The following is a 16362-nucleotide window of genomic DNA, read 5'->3' as shown; positions in this document are numbered from 1 at the left end:
ACTACCTGCTTTCTGGTCTGGGTTGTGATAATACTGTAGGTTAAGGAAGTAAGAGGCATTATTTCTCTACTCAACAAGTTTATACTCTATTTGAGAATTCCAGGAGGACACCCCTAGCTTTAATACGGCTGATGTGTGAAGTATGTAACAAGAGCTAGGGCTGTACACAGCCAGGACAGTTGGCCCTGCTGGTGGGTCCTGCCTGAAAGCTGGCCCTGGCATGCCGTTTAACAAAGTGTTTCCATATGTAGGATTGTCCCTAGTCGGTGTAGCCAAAAATTGCTGGGAGAGTTTGTAGCCTTGGAATGATCAGAGAAGACTCTCTGGAGTAGGTGGGTTGGAGCTGAGTGTTGAATGGAAGTACTATGTTTTGAACTGACCCAAGCCTATTTTGTTGTTTAACAAAATAAAGTTCTTTGGTTTTACTCTTGGTAACTTCTGGCATCTGGAGGTGAATAGGAGTTAAACGTCTTCTCTCCCACAACCTTGCCACCAAGTGGTATGTTAAAGAGTGAAAGTGTCTAACTCTGAATTCTCCTACAAGTACAAATATTCATTAGGTAGGGAGGTACAAAACCCATCATTGAGCCTGTTCCTGAAAGCTTGTGAAGCCTCTATTGTTTGTCTTTAGGTACTCCAACAAGCATCTTGCAGGAAGTTCCTTCTGAGGCTGGTGCAATTCTATTCTGCTGGCTGAAGCAGTTACCCTTCTACTCTGATTAGAGGATAGAGCCTTATTGAAGCAAAAGACACAGACCAAGAGAGTGTTAGACCTTCAATGCTTTGGGTGCTGGACTCAAGGGAGGTTTTTTTTTTTTTTTTAATAGGGTCTCTCTTGGCCAGGCTGGAGTGTAGTGGTGTCAGCACCATAGCCCCCAGAATAGCTGGGACTGTGAGCATGTGCCACCATATCCAGCTAAGTTTTAAAATTTTTGTACAGACAGGGTCTTGCTTTGTTGCCCAGGCTTATCTCAAACTCCCTGCCTTAAGCAGTCCTCCTGTCATGGCCCCCCATACTGTTAGGATTACAGGTGTGAGCTACCATACCCAGACTAATTTATTTATTTATTTATTTATTTATTTATTTATTTATTTATTTATTTTTTAAAGACAGAGTCTTGCTCTGTCATCCAAGCTGGAGTGCGGTGGCATAATCATAGCTCACTGTAACCTCTAACTCCCGGGCATAAGCGATCCTTCTGGCTCAGCCTCCCAAAGTGTTGGGATTACAGGCGTGAACCACTGCACCTGGCCTCAAGGGATTCTTACATACTTCATTAGTACAAGGGTAATAATGAAAAATTTTAATCCATCACATGTTGAGCACCATGCTTTTCATTAGTAAAATATTTATTCCTAACATTCCTTATGCTAGTAAACTTTCAGGTGCAGCTTTAGGTACCATGTTGGAATTATTTGAATTGTAGTCATGTATGGGAGTAGATTTCTGATTAGAGTCCTTCAAATGCTAACTCACTCTTTCTGGACTCCTTATTTGGATACTTTCAATGTTAAGAACTGTCCTTAGAGGTGGATTAAAGTTAATTTACACACAAACATATAAGTGCTGTAACAGGATTCAGAATTATATAAGTGCCATAACAAGACCCAGAGAGAAAGGGGGAAGGGATTATTCCAGCCTAGGGCAGGTTGAATAGTGGCGGGATCTGAAATTTGGGGGGAGGTATGGGGAAGCGGGAAGGAGGGAAAACATTTCCTTCTCTCAGTACATTTCCTAAAAGTGGTGCCTGTCAGCATTCTTAAAAAGGTTATTACCTTTTAAAATCATGACATGACAGTTGATAAGCCTTTGTTAAAAAGAAATTAAGCAGCAGCAGCAAGGTAAGAACGAGATCACAGGGGCACGTGGGAGAAGATGTAAAGTGGGGTGTCTTTGTGTGGGGAACTGACTGATGCCACTTTCAGGGATGACAATAGCTGCCGAAAAGTTTGAGATGGATGAAGGTTTGTTATTCCGCCATAATTTTGCTCCCAGGTTTGATGAAAGCAAATCTCAGGTCAAATTCTATCTGGCATATGTACGTTTATTAAACACTTGCTAGGCAAGCAGTGGAAACCAGTTTACACCAAGCTGATCAGTGGAATTGATGGAGTCCTTTAAGGAGCTTGCATCACCACCTTGCATTGAATTTCTTACTAGGTAGATAGATAATAGAATATTATCTAGAGGGGGATGGATTTGGGACTTCTTTAAAGACAGGCAACCAGAAATTCTCCAACCATGTGACTGAATTTAGGCTCTTAAAGGCCATCACTTCTAAATCGTCTAAGCCAGTCTGTGTCTCTAATGTTAATGTTGTTAATTAGCAAGTCAGATGCCACCAGGGAAAGTTATATGACTTTTGAGATATATGACTCATATATGACTCGGAGCTTCGAGATGGAAAACAAGAGTTAACCATGGCCTTGCAAGTTTTATTATTCAGTGTTTAAGCTAAGGGTGAACAGCAACAATGTAACACTACAACCGAAAGTTGCTGCACTACAATGCTTTCATTTTAAGATCTTTCTTTATAAAACATGATCTGCCTTGCCAAGGCAAGGCTTCAAAAAATTAATTTTAAACTGATTTGTTTCTCTCCACGGAAATCTTTAGTAAAAGGCGAAAGATTTATTCGATCTGAAGAGAAACCAGTGAATATGAAAAGTCGTTTTTAACTCATTATGGCAGTAACTGCAACTCCTAGTACACCGATGGTGCCTACAATTCACACAAAAAGAATTACTGCCTACAGTTTGCACAAAAAGAATTATTTAATCTTCCCATAGTTAGAAATGTTGAGTCAAAAGAAATATTGTTTTAAGCTTTAAAGAATTTACTATGTGCAGGGTACTATGGGTATGCAAATGAATGTTGAGTCATCACCTTGAGATTCCACACCTTGTTATTCACCGGGTGCCTTTGGTGCTACCACTAGGGGGCGAAGTAGAGGACATGCTAGCAGGGTTCTAAATCCCATCCTGGGTTAACCATAGAAACTCTTGTTTTAGCCCTTTTTATATAATGGGACTTGGAGTACGATTTGTTATCTTTAGCATCGTCTTATTTTGAAACAATTACACACTTACAGGAAGTTGCAGCAATAGTACAGAGAGGCCTTGTGTACCTCTACCCAGATTCCCCAGTGGGGAATCTTTTTTTTCCCCCAACTTTTAATTTTAGATTCCAGGGGTATATACACAAATTTGTTACCTGGGTATATTGTGTGATGCTGAGGTTGAGGGTGTGAATAATCCTGTCACCCAGGTACTGAGCACAGTACTCAATAGTTTTTCAGCCCTTGCCAGTCCTCCCTCCCACCCCCCAGCAGTCTCTGGTGTCTGTTGTTGTCAACAGGAGGACCTGATGGTTAGCTCCCCAGTGGGGAATCTTCCATAGTAAACTCAAACCCAGGAACTTGACATTAGTACAACCCACAGACTTTAATCAGATTTCACCTGTTTTGCAGGCACCTATTTGTATATATGTATATAGTTATATGCAGTTTTATCACATGTGTAAATTCATGTAAACACCAATATAATAAAGATATAGGACCTTGAAGAGCTACTCCGTGCTACCTCTTCTGTGGCCATACTCACCCTGTTCCTCCTCATCTCTAATCCCTGAAAAACCACAATGCTTTTAATATATATGTATATGTGTATGTGTATATACATGTACATATTTAGGATTCTTACATCTTATTGGTGAGAAGATATTTTTATCATTCTGCAATGACCCTTTTTGACCCTGGTGATTTTCTTTCTCTGAAGTCTACTTTATCTGCCATTGATAGAGCCACTCAAACTTTCTTTTGATTCATGTATGTATGCCATATTCTTTTCCATCCTTTTAAGTTTCCACCTCCCCATTTCATTATATTTAAAGTGAATTCCTGTAGACAGTCTAGAGTTGGGTCATTTTTCTAGCAATCCATTCTGCCAAGCTCTGTCTTTTAATTGCTGTATTTAATTTGATTGGGGTTTATTCAGCTTCTTGAATCTGTAGGTTTATGCTTTTTGCCAAATTTGGGGATTTTTTTTTTTTTTTTTTGCCATTATTTCTTTGAACATATTTTTAACCTCATTTTTTTTCTTCTTTCTTTCTGGAAAATTTAATGACACCAATGTCAGGTCTTTTGTTCTTATATCAAGGGTCTCTGAGGCTGTATTTTTTCAGTCAGTTTTCTCTCTCTCTCGTTCAGATTGGGTGATTTTTATTGATCTATCCTTAGGTTCAAAAAAAAAAAAAATTCTCACTGTGTCATCCAAGCTGGAGTGCAGTGGTGCAATCTTGGCTCACTGCAATCTCTGCCTCCTGGGTTCAAACGATTCTTCTGCCTCAGCCTCCCAAGAAGCTGGGATTACAGGCATGTGCCACCATGCCCAGCTAATTGTTTTGTATTTTTACTAGATAGGGGGTTTTGCCATGTCAGCCAGGCTGGTCTGGAACTCCTAGCCTCAAATGATCCACCCATCACGGCCTCCCAAAGTTATGGGATTACAGGCGTGAGCCACCATGCCTGGCTCAATAATTCTTTCTTATGTAATCTACTTTTGCTATTAAGCCCATCTAGTAAGTTATATTAAGTATAATTAATATTGCATTAATGTAAATATTAATATATCAACATTTACTTCATACTTAATTTTATTTTGCTTATTGTCATTCCGTAGGTCCTCAGCTCTCTAGCCCAGTCTGCTCTTTTCACCATTCAGAATCTCCTTGCATTTGTTTTATATATGACATCCAAGGGTTTTAGCTGTCATTGGTGGAGGGATAGGGATAAGTGTGCGTACTATGTCTTGCCTGAAAGCAGAAGTCTCTGTGTTGTAGTCTGTGTTTTAAAGTGAGTTTCAGGTGTCGTCAATAAGATGAGTTATTTTATTAATACACAAATAGGTTTCTGAAGAGAGATGGTAGAAGCAATGGACAGCGGGGGAAGGATGGGGCAGTGTGCCCTGAGGATGTGGTGAGCCTTGGTCTTGTTCTTGTCTGTCTCTATTCCCGGTCTCCCAGGTTCCTGGGCTGCCTGTGATGGCTGGTGGGTTCACAGGTGATATGGGTGGGGAGGTGTCTCTTGAACAGCTTGGGAGCTAACGGGCAAGGGGGACAGATGTAAAGATGTATGGGAGTACTCTTCAACATAGCTCTGCTCACCTGTGTCCCTGGTCTTTCAGGCAGTGTGTAAAGTAGAAAGGTGGCATCTGGGATTATGGAGGGTTCCCTTCTTCTTCCCCTAGATAGATGGCAAAAGTGTTAATTCTTCCTTTTTCTCTCTGAGATTATACTTTCTTTCTTAATTGGCCTTTTGCCCTGGGGATCTCCAACATTTTGGGCTTCCATGTGGAGTTCCAGTTTGCTCTGTTTGTCCACTGCAGAGACGTTCTGTACAAACCAGTTTTCTTGCGTGTGTGAAGACTTCCTCAGCAGAGAGTAAATTCTCTGAGTGTAAGGATCATTTTAGGGGCTGTGGCCCCCAACAGGCTGAGGATCTTTTTTCCTTCCATGTTATTGTGACTCACTTTGTCTTTTTGATATTCTGGGGAAGTGACATTAATGGTATGTGTGATTTATTAGCATATTTTGAAGCTGAGGAGTCATGATTCTGTGTAATTTGTTCTCCAGTCATCTCATTCTATTACATTTTTTTGTCATGATCTCCAATTTGTTTATCACCTTTTTTCATCGTTTATAGCTCTTTTTTTCCATATACCTTGTAGAAAATATAGTGTTTTTCCAATTTGAGAGATGTGGGGAAAATAATATAGTTTTGTGCCTTCAAGTTCACCCTGAAATTTAATGTTTCTTTTTAAACATTTGATTCCTTCTTTGCTGGCTTTAGGAGGAAAGGAAAGGTGGGAATATGGCATAGACAGAGCAGGGAGACAGAATCTATTCATGTTAAACCGAATAGATTCTGCAGTCTTGCTCTCCTGCATAATCCAAAGTGACTTCTGAGAAATAGGTAGGTAGGTAGAGAGTTGTGACCAGAGGATGTTACTGAGTTTAGGTTGGCAGTTGGGCTGAAGATATGCGAAATAACTTACCCATGTTCATTAGGTCCTCTTGTCTTAAGAGGCTTTCTCTTTTCTTCTTCCACAAAACACCTCCCCTTTACCATTTTACCCTGGACCAATTTGCCTGGCTTGTGTGGCGAGGGGCAATGAAGAGGCTGGGAACGGCACACAGTAGAACAGGGCAGCCTGGGCCTGTCCTGTTGGCGGCGTCCCTGCCCTTGTAAGCATCTTCACCTATGCAGGAGGGTGATGATGTTTCAGCAGGGACTTCGTTATTTCCAGAAGAAAAGGTTTGATTAGTGGAAGCGTTTTATCTTTCAGAAAGTATTGACTGGGAGAGAGTGTTGTCTCTGGAAATTGTAAGCAGTAAAATGATTTAGTTCAAATTCTTTTAGAAAGAGAAAAGCAGTTGTTGAAGGAAAAAGAAAACTCTTCCAATAATTGCTCAATGAATCATTAGCCCGGGTTCATTCGGAGAGCAGTGCCTCTTTTGTGCGGAATTCTTACAAAATTAGTCTCCTTTTGTGTTTCTTGTCTGGAGATTCACGGGCCATTCAGGTCAGTTTGCTGCCTTAGAATGTGCAGGGAAACATTTGTGATTTCAAGAACCTCATAAAGGTTTTCTCTGATCGCAGATAACTCTTATTCAGTGTAATTAGATATTATATATGGTCTCCAAGTAAACAATAAGCCAATAATGCTATTTAGGAAATAGGTACACAAACATGTGTAGTATTTCTGTAGTATTTTATTTTTACAACTTGCTAGGTATGAGGATAAGGAAAATAGTAAATATATTCAGCTCTGTACTGTTTTCTCTGAAGGAAAAAGGTATAATAATGAAAAATATACAGTGGTTGGTAAGGTAGGTCATTTCCTTTTTTTTTCTTTAAAAATTGATATACAATAGTTGTACATATTTTTGGAGTACATTTGATACTTTGACACCTCTATACAATGTGTAATTATCAAATAAAGGTAATTGGGATATCCATCACCTGAAACATTTACCTTTTTTTGGTATAGAGAACATTACATATCTTTTGGTTTTGAAATACATAAATGCATCTGTGACTGTATTCTAACAAACAATCACTGCCTCCATTACCTAGTTCTTGAGCATTCATTGGGTTGACCTAGCTGGTGTTTTCTTCTATGTCATTTTCCTCCATTGAATAGACTTATTTCAGACTAGTGTCCTTCAAAGTGAATTGTTTTCATAATGCTTTTGTTATTAAGCTGGAGCTGGATTCCAATCAGAGGAGACATTTCTTCCATAGTATGTTAGTCATGGTTCCACTGCAGACAACAGAATCTATTGCAGTCATTTTAAAAAGACAATTATTGCAGGGATTTAAAGACATTTCAGAATAATGGAAAGACCTGTAGGAGCAGGCACTAAGTGAGCTACCAGAGACAGTTCCGAGAGCCACCCTACACATCTGCTGCCACATAGCTCCTGGCTTGAGAACCTAGGGCTCTGGTGCCACATCTGACAGCTTCAGCATCTCTGACCTGACTGGACCCCAGAATCTCCATCATGGCTGCTGCAGAACAGCCAAAGGGCCTCTGCCACCATTTTCTTCAGAAGTCTCACAGCCCATGCATCGTTCCTTTACTCTCAGAGTCATAGTGTTTGAATTTGTTCATCAGAAGTTCAGCCATTTTTAGACCTGCCAGCTACAGGGAATTCGGGGATATGTAGTTTTCAACCTTCTAACCTGTAATGTGTAGGAAGTAATGCTAGAGAGGAGTAAATAGTCATGGTTGAGTTAATTGGCAGTACCTGCTGTACAAGCAGATGTTTTCTTCTTAGGAAAAGATTAAGATGGTTGCTTTCCTGAATGCTGAAGTTCCTTTTTGTTAACCATGGACTCACTTCTTTTCAGTCCACAGTCTCTAGAACTTTCTTCTTTCCTTTTGTTGCACTGGGTTTGGGATCTTGAACAGCTGAACTCTCTCATATTCTAACTATGGGTGCTTCTAACTGTTTCAGGATGTGCAGCTGAAAACTCCTGGCGTTGTGTTTCTGGGCCTATCAAAGTAGAATCGAGTTTGTTGTTTGTTTGTTTATTTGTATATTTACTGAACAAACAAGGACATAGTACTTCATACATTCCTGGCTGTATTCCAGGTGTTTTCCATACTTTAGTTTATGTGTTTCTTATGAATATGAAATGGGTCCTCTATTGTAATAGTACTATGCTTTGGCCATGTCTTGAGAGTCAGTAATTGATTTTTCAGAGAGTGGGCCTTGAGTTGGTCAGGATAATCTGCAGAGCAGATCGTCCACTAGAACTATTCTGTGAGCTTATATTTTCTCCCTACCTGGGGTTATAAAGGCATTCTAAGCCAGAAACTGGGTTCTTCACTTTTGGTATCTCTTCTTCCCCTTTCCCAGCAGACTGTGCTGATACCAGGTTCCTAAAAATAGTTTGACTCATTGTATAATCATTCAAATTTTTCGAACTTTTATTGAGCATCTAATATATTACGTTTATTGAAGGATACAATGCTTAATATATATGTAGGCCCTGTCGGAAAGGAGCTCACAGTCTAGTGGAGAGACAGCTCAGTAACCTGTAATTAAAACACAATGGGGGCTGGACCTGGTGGCTCACGCCTGTAATCCCAGCACTTTGGAAGGCCGAGAAGGGTGGATCATTTGCAGTCAGGAGTTCGAGACCAGCCTGGCCAACGTGGTGAAACCCCATCTCTACTAAAAATACAAAAATTAGTTGGGCGTGGTGGTGCATGCCTGTAATTCCAGCTTCTTGGGAGCTGAAGCAGGAGAATCGCTTGAACTCAGGAGATGGAGGTTGCAGTGAGCCGAGATCATGCCACTGCACTCCAGCCTGGTGACAGAGCGAGACTCCATCTCAAAAATAAAATAAAATAAAATAAGCCGGGCGCGGTGGCTCACGCCTGTAATCCCAGCACTTTGAGAGGCTGAGGCGAGAGGATCACAAGGTCAGGAGATCGAGACCATCTTGGCTAACACGGTGAAACCACATCTCTACTAAAAATACAAAAAAAAAAAAAAAAAAAAAAAAAAAAAAAAATTAGCCGGGCGTAGTGGCGGGCGCCTGTAGTCCCAGCTACTCAGGCAGCTGAGGCAGAAGAATGGTGTGACCCCGGGAGGCAGAGCTTGCAGTGAGCTGAGATCACACCCCTGCACTCCAGCCTGGGCGACAGAGCGAGACTCTGTCTCAAAATAAAATAACATAAAGTAAAAAAATAAAAAGCACAGTGGGATAAGTTGCTTTGATACAGGTAACCATAGTGGCATATTATGAGAGCATAGGCAAGGGACACTGAGTCCAGGCTGAATGGATGGATTAGGAAAGGCTTCCTGGGAGAAGGCTTGCCTGAGCTAAGACCTGAAAGGTAGGTCCTCATTCACATGATGCTTCAGTGATGGTTTTTCCAAATAGAGGGAGCAAAGTGTGGGAGGCCCAGCTACATGAATGTGGGGCTGTGGGGTCAGAGCGGTCAATGCAGTTGTAATGTGGGATGGTGGGGGCAGTGAAGGTTAGATAGGACAGGGGGACAGGGCCATTTTATGAAGAACTGCATGAGTCTCACTGAGAAGTTTCTCTGAAATGCTAAGGGGAGCACATGAAGAATATTAAGTGGGGGAAATAACATGATCAATTATGCTCTTAAAAATATTACTTTGGTGCTGTGTAGGGGGCATGGAATGGAAGGAATAAGGCCAAATGGGTAGAAGTGAGTAGAGAACAGTCTGCAGAATTGAAGTAGGTCTAGCATATAGTACAGGGAGGAAAACGATTTTGCAGTAGCTCCAAGACTTTCCTGGATATCAAAGCCTAATTGATGTGCTGTGATTGAGTATATGAAGCAGCATATACTAGATGCTCAATAAAATTTCTTGAAATATTTGAATGATTATACAATGGGTCAAATCATTTTTTAAAAAGTTTTATTTATTTTTATTTTTTTGAGACAAAGTCTTGCTCTGTTACCTAGGTTGGAGTGCAGTGGCATGATCTCGGTTCACTGCAACCTCCACCTCCCAGGTTCAAGTGATTTTCATATCTCAGCCTCCCGAGTAGCTGGGATTGTAAGTATGCACCAGCACTCCCAGCTAATTTTTGTATTTTTAGTAGAGACGGGGTTTCACCATGTTGGCCAGGCTGGTCTCGAGCTCCTGGCCTCGAGCTATCCACCCACCTCAGCTTTCCAAAGTGCTGGGATTATAGGCGTGAGCCACTGCGCCTGACCTCAAATCATTTTTAAGGCTCATCCATGGCCTTTCTTAGACTCTGCTTCATTTGTAGATGTAAACTTCTGAGCTGATAGCAAGCTATCTACAAATGCCATCAACAGGCATAATAAAACAGTGCTCCTGACCCATCTCACTAGGAGATAAACAGTGGAACTATTCAGCAGGTCATGGACTGATTACAAAAAAAATCCAAAAAGACTCCAAAAACAGTGGGGCCAGGGATCTGGATCGAGGAACTAGCAGACTGAGCTAACTGATGTGGCAACAGGGTGAATTTCTCTCATTCACTTAGGGCGTCTTGGTGAGTGCCTTGGCACTTGGCTTGGTACCTTACATTTTAGTCTGTTGACCAGGCCTCAGTAGCTATGCATTTGTGTTGTTTTCAGCTGGAGAATAGTCCTCAATTTTCTGGGGAATGCAAGAGAAAGCACAGAACCAGAATTGTAGCCATCCCTTGTGATAACAACACGGTACTCCAGCTAAGCGGCTGAGAGTGAGTTGTGATCTGGCAAGGTTTAAGGGCGATGAGAATTCAAGGCTAGAAGGAGGGAAAGATTTACTCAGTGGTGAGTTGCTAGGGCAAGTCCTCACTTGCCAGGAATTTTTTCTTGTAACTTTCTTCCCTAGTGACATAGGGGTGTGAGAAGGGGGGACCACCCCCTCTGCATGGGTGGGTGACAAGCACTTTCTTAGTATTTCTTTCCTTTAGCCTGGAAAATAACTGTCTTTCCCATTTTCTGAAAGGAATCTTAGACATCGTGCTAGTGGAGCCCTTCATTTTACACACAAGGAAATTCAAGTCCAGATAGTTAAGTGACTTTTCCAAGCTTAAACAGGGGGAGAAATGTGACAAGTACTAGATGGCCTGATTTTTTGGCTCCCTTCCTGCTCCCCGCCATTTGAAAGGCTTACTGAATGTTGGGTATATAGGAGACAGATTTAAGTCAAGGTTCTTGCTCTCGGAGAACTCCATTTTTCCCTCCAGAGAGAAAATACATGAATAAAAGTAATATAATAAATATGCGATAATAAAAGTTCTAGAATTGAGATGTGGATGACAGAGAAGGGAGTGCAATGAGGTCCACCTGGGAGCTGCAGGGATGGGAAAGCTTCACTTCTGCACTGACGTTTGAATTGTACTATTTAGTGAGTGTTTTGTGCATGTCACTGGGCTGGCTTTGTGGTTATGGAGCATTAATGAGGTGCACTCTGGGTTGGAGATTGTCTAGTCAAATAGTTTTGTGGGCCAAAGGGGTGGGAAGGGCAGAGAGTCCAGGTACAGGGACAAGTATGAGTAGAAACATCTCAGAAAAGGGTTTCCTCCTTGGCATCAGACAGGCCTAGGTTAGAAACCCAGTTCTGCCCCTTACTAGATTTGGACAAATAATCTGCTTTCTCTGACCTCTAGTTAACTCAGTAACACAGAGATAAAAAACAGAACTACTTAAAAAAGAAAAACGAAGAATAAAGGAAAAATGAGCTTCAGGCCAGGCGCAGTGGCTTATGCCTGTAATCCCAGCATTTTGGGAGGCTGAGGCTGGTGGATCACTTGAGGTCAGGAGTTTGAGACCAGCCTGGACAATGTGGTGAAACCCCGTCTCTACTAAAACTACTAAAATTAGCCAGGTATGGTGGTATGTACCTGTAGTCCCAGCTACTTGGGAGACTGAGGCATGAGAATCACTTGAGCCTGGGAGGCAGATGTTGCAGTGAGCTGAGGTTGTGCCACTGCACTCCAGCCTGGGCAACAGAGTGAGAGTGTCTCAAATAAAAAGAACTTCAAATTGCTGACAGAAAAAAAACCCAAAAAAACCCCAAAAACAAAAAACCCAAAACTTATTTATTTCAACTACATGACATTCTGAAATAAGTGAAATATGGAGACAGTGAAAAGATCACTGTTTGCCAGGGATTGAGGGGGGGCAGGGTCAGGGTAGGAGGGATGAAGAGGTAGAGTACAGAGGATTTTTAGGGCAGTGAAACTATTCCGTATGATATGAAAATGGTGGATATGTGTTTTTATACATTTGTCCAAACCCATAGAATATGCAACATCAAGAGTGAACCCTAATGTAAACTATGGACTTTGGGTGACAATGATGAATCAGTGTAGGTTCACCAATTGGAACAAATATATTATTGTGGTGGGGGATGCTGATGGAGAGGGGTTAAGGGGTCTATGGGAATTCTCTGTACATTGTGCTTAATTCTTCTGTGAACTGAAAAGTCTGTAAAAGATAAGGTCTATTAAACAAATGAACCACTTTAAAGATTGTTATGAGGTTGTAATTAGAAAACACATACTCGAATGTTCATCAGTGATTATATGGGAAGAAAGGACAGGTCTGTCAGTTTCCTGGACATATGAAGTTGAGTTGCAGCACTGTTACCCCTCTCACTTTGCAGTGGATTTTTAGTGTCTTCATTGTGGAGTGTGGTGGTCTTGGTGCTGAGGGTGTTCCCATTTAGACTTTGAGCTCCTCATGGTGCCTAGAGTAGAACTCCATTGTGGGTAGGAAAAGTGGCAGTTACAAACACTAGGCCCAGACCCTTTCCTTTGTTTAGAAATGAAAAAGTGTTTTGCCAGAAAGGTAGAGTTACTATTTAAGAAACCCAGAACGATTGTGTCTCTCAGAATCCTTAGTATTGCCTGATAGCAGAATGCAAGCCTCGGAATAAACAACCGCATTTGTTAACTTGTTCAGTGAATTCCGAAGTCTGGGTGCTCAGAGCTTTGAACGGTGAACAGGAGGATGACTGCTCTGTTGGTGAGTGTTAGGTAGCAGCTTCGGAGTGTGTGCCCTCCCTGGCTGGGAATGGTATGGGGTGGGCTGAGCTGTTAAGGATTCTGTGAGTTTATGAACATTCAGCTGTAGGAAGGCTTCATCAGTTGTGCAGATCGGTCCCCAGGCTGGTAGTATCACATCATCTGGAAGCTTGTTAGAAATGCAGACCCCACGCCCCACTCTTGATTGAGTGCATCAGAATCTGCATTTTAGCAAGTAGGTGGCTTGCGTCCACCTTGAGGTTGGATGTGGGTGACTTCTCCTTGGAGTACAGCCTCCAAGCTTCCATGGAGAAGCCTGCCTAGTTCTGCCTGGCTGGGATTTAGCCCGAGTTTATCTCTGACCCCCTTAGAGTCCCAAAGAAGAGACTCCTAATTGACTAATAACCATGGAGTCAAGAAAGAAAATGGGGAAAGGACAGAACATGATGTTGTTCCTGATTTTAGGCTTTCATGTTTGCCTTGAAATGTGTGACTGAGCTCAGAGTCTATAAAGCTTTTGCTTCGAGAAGCAGTGAGTCAATATTTTTCTTACCCAAATCATTAAACATCATCTTGACCTTTTCATTGGCCCAGCTTTTCTGTGTGGTCATTTCCCTTAGGTAACTTTTTTAAATGGGGAAGAATAGACATGAGAGAGACATTTTTATTGCCTTTAAATGAATGTTTTTTGTAATAATTAGCAGTGAAAGGCCATGCGTAATTTTTGTTGATGGGATTTTACCAGCAGAGTTTTCAGGAGTCCTGGACTTCCTGGTGGAACAGAAAGTCTTAGATGTTTTGTCATATTATATCCTTTTTTTCCCCCTAAAAAATTAAACTTGGAGAAGTTTTGAGGCATAGGTAAGCTTGGGGTCATGAATTCTAAATGTAATTCTAAGTGTTCAAAAATGTTATATTTAAAAAGCTCAAATGTTGTTTTTTTCTTTTTTGAGTTTGTGTTAAAAAAATGGCTCAACTTTCCGTGTCTTTTTAGCTATATCCCTGTTATAAAAGTGGTATTTTACTAACATGGCCTTATCACATGACCTTTGAACTTGTTTACCTTTAGTTAATTGACTCTCAGCTAACTTGGAAATCTCTAGATGGGGAAATAAACTGTGGATCAGGGATCAGGAGCCAGGTTAAAGCTTTGAGTTCTCTGCTGTGCTGCCTGGCTGTGTGTTGGTGGGCATGTCCCAGACTCTGGTGTAGTCATCTCTAAATGGAAGCAATTCAACTAGATACATGATTTCCAGCAGGGGACAGGGGCTTTAGGAGCAGATCATGTATCAGGATCTGGGGTGTGGAGAGCATGTGTAATTTGAGAATGCACAGTATTGTATTTCCTTATTTGAAGAAATGGGAAAACTTTTTTTAAATGAGTGGCACAAAGTAAAGCATGATACAGTCTTGGCTGGTGGTTTACAAGGGATGGGAAGCACATGGGTCTAGCAGTGAGTAGTGGGTACTGCTGTTTAGTGAGTACTGTGTGCTGTTATAAACTTTTAATATACATATGCTCTTATTTAAGCCTCAAAAATCCCTGTAAGGTAAGTACTATTGTCATATGAAGAAACAGAACAGAAAGGTTAAGAATCATGTTCAAGGTCATCACAGCAAGTGTGAGTAGATCTGGGCTCTAGACCCAAACCAAGCCTCCAGTCTTAGCTACCTTGCACTCATAGTCTGTTATGAATCAAGATCAATTTTATGTGTATCTTACCTTCTGCAAAAAAAAGTTTTATTTGTGTGTAACTGGTATGACATTACCCCACCATCTTAGGTACACCAAAAAAATCACACTTTTCTTCAAATCCAGTTAAGAGAGACTTCAAGTTCTACTTGTAGAGATTGGTGAGGGGTTCAATATCAGTAGTCATTGCAAGAGTCCTTTTCCAGGCACACGTTTTGGTTAGAAAATTCTGAGACCTCAAATCCCCCCCCCATCCTGTGTGCATCTCTCCATGCTCCTCTTGGCCTCTGTGGTCCTTTCTGGGGCTCCTGAGGCCATGACTTGGAGGTGCTGGTTTCTAAGCATCCACATGTCCACTCTTTTCAGAGGTTTCTACCTACTCCTGCTGGGGAGCTTCATACATGTGGAACCTGGTACCGATGCAGACACAGAATGCCACATGGACACAGAGCTTCTTGGGGGGAAGGGAAGTGTACCTTTCATTCCTTTATTATAAATTTATATGAAATTAGTTAATTTCTCTGACAAATTATTCTGTCTGTAAATGGTAACAAGACTCAGAATGACTGACTTTAAGCCATATTATTAGTGTCCAATTTACATTTCTCTTCTTAGTGAAAACATCTAGTTGTCTAAACCGGGATAGCCTCAATTCATTACTTGTGCTGTCCCTGTGACCTTGGGTAAATGAATTGAGTTCTTTAAGTCTCTGTTTCATCTTTTGCAAAATGGAAATAATAATAGTATCTATACTATAGAAGGCTCTGGGAGATCAGCTATAACAAAGACACTGAGTTGTAGAAAGTCCAAGGTGCATTTGGGGAATGGCAATAGCAATGATTCTGTTAGGTTGATGCAAAAGTAATTGCAGTTTTTGCCATTAACTAATAGCAAGCTGGAGGGGAGTGTACAGGTGGATGGGGAAAGGCTAGAAGTGTGTAAAGCCTGTACAGAGTTTGGACTCACACTGACCTTTCCAGTTTTATTAACTGGAGTTTGTGTTCTGACTCAGACGTGTACTGAAATCCCTCTGATAAACTCCTATTTTGTCCTATTTAGGATGCGACCGACTTTGAGTGGAGCTTCTGGATGGAATGGGGGAAGCAGTGGCTGGTGTGGCTTCTCCTTGGCCACATGGTAGTGTCTCAAATGGCCACACTGCTGGCGAGAAAGGTATGATTATTTGTGTTGTTACCTTTTAAGTGTGTTTTTCCTTTGCTTCTTGTAAAGAAAGAGTCCAAGCTAGGAATCAGAAGACATGAATATTAGCATTGGGAGCCTGGAAAAAATGATAAAGTTGTTAACGATCAATATAACATTTAAGATAAAAGTTCATAGTTCATATCCTGCACTTACTTTCTCCAACTTATTTTCAGACATTGAATATAAAGGTTGTAGAGTAAAACTAACCATGGAGGGTGGTGGGGGTCTTTAAGATCACTTCCGATCAATTTATCAAAAAGTTGCCTGTTGTTGAGAATCTAGACGAGTCCAAATTCAGAAGAAAATTGATGATTTACTTAAGAAGTGGGAATAATTTTAATGTCCAGTAGTTTATGCTGCTGTCGCTGTTTTAGATGGGAAGTCCAGTAGCATTTTGCTCTTGCCTTGGTCTGGCTTAGATAATGA

General features: G+C 41.2%; 1 protein-coding gene and 1 non-coding gene across 6 annotated transcripts in view; one reads left to right on the top strand and one right to left on the bottom strand.

The window, feature by feature from the left end:
- LOC101008901 (protein-cysteine N-palmitoyltransferase HHAT) overlaps positions 1 to 16362 on the top strand; it is a 302834-nt gene that overhangs the window by 47031 nt on the left and 239441 nt on the right. For all 5 annotated transcript variants that reach the window (XM_031660419.1, XM_031660391.1, XM_031660399.1 and 2 more), the window contains one exon: positions 15793 to 15906. In XM_031660419.1, coding sequence (XP_031516279.1) covers positions 15793 to 15906 — 114 coding nt within the window. The remainder of the gene's footprint in view (positions 1 to 15792; positions 15907 to 16362) is intronic.
- Positions 2548 to 2659, bottom strand: LOC116271916. The gene has a single exon (XR_004180654.1). It is a non-coding gene; the product is annotated as a U5 spliceosomal RNA (small nuclear RNA).

Source organism: Papio anubis, chromosome 1, assembly GCF_008728515.1.
Source record: "Papio anubis isolate 15944 chromosome 1, Panubis1.0, whole genome shotgun sequence".
NCBI classification, from domain to species: Eukaryota; Metazoa; Chordata; class Mammalia; order Primates; family Cercopithecidae; genus Papio; species Papio anubis.
Note: the sequence above shows the minus strand (reverse complement) of the source record. Positions and strands in the feature narration are given on the sequence as shown.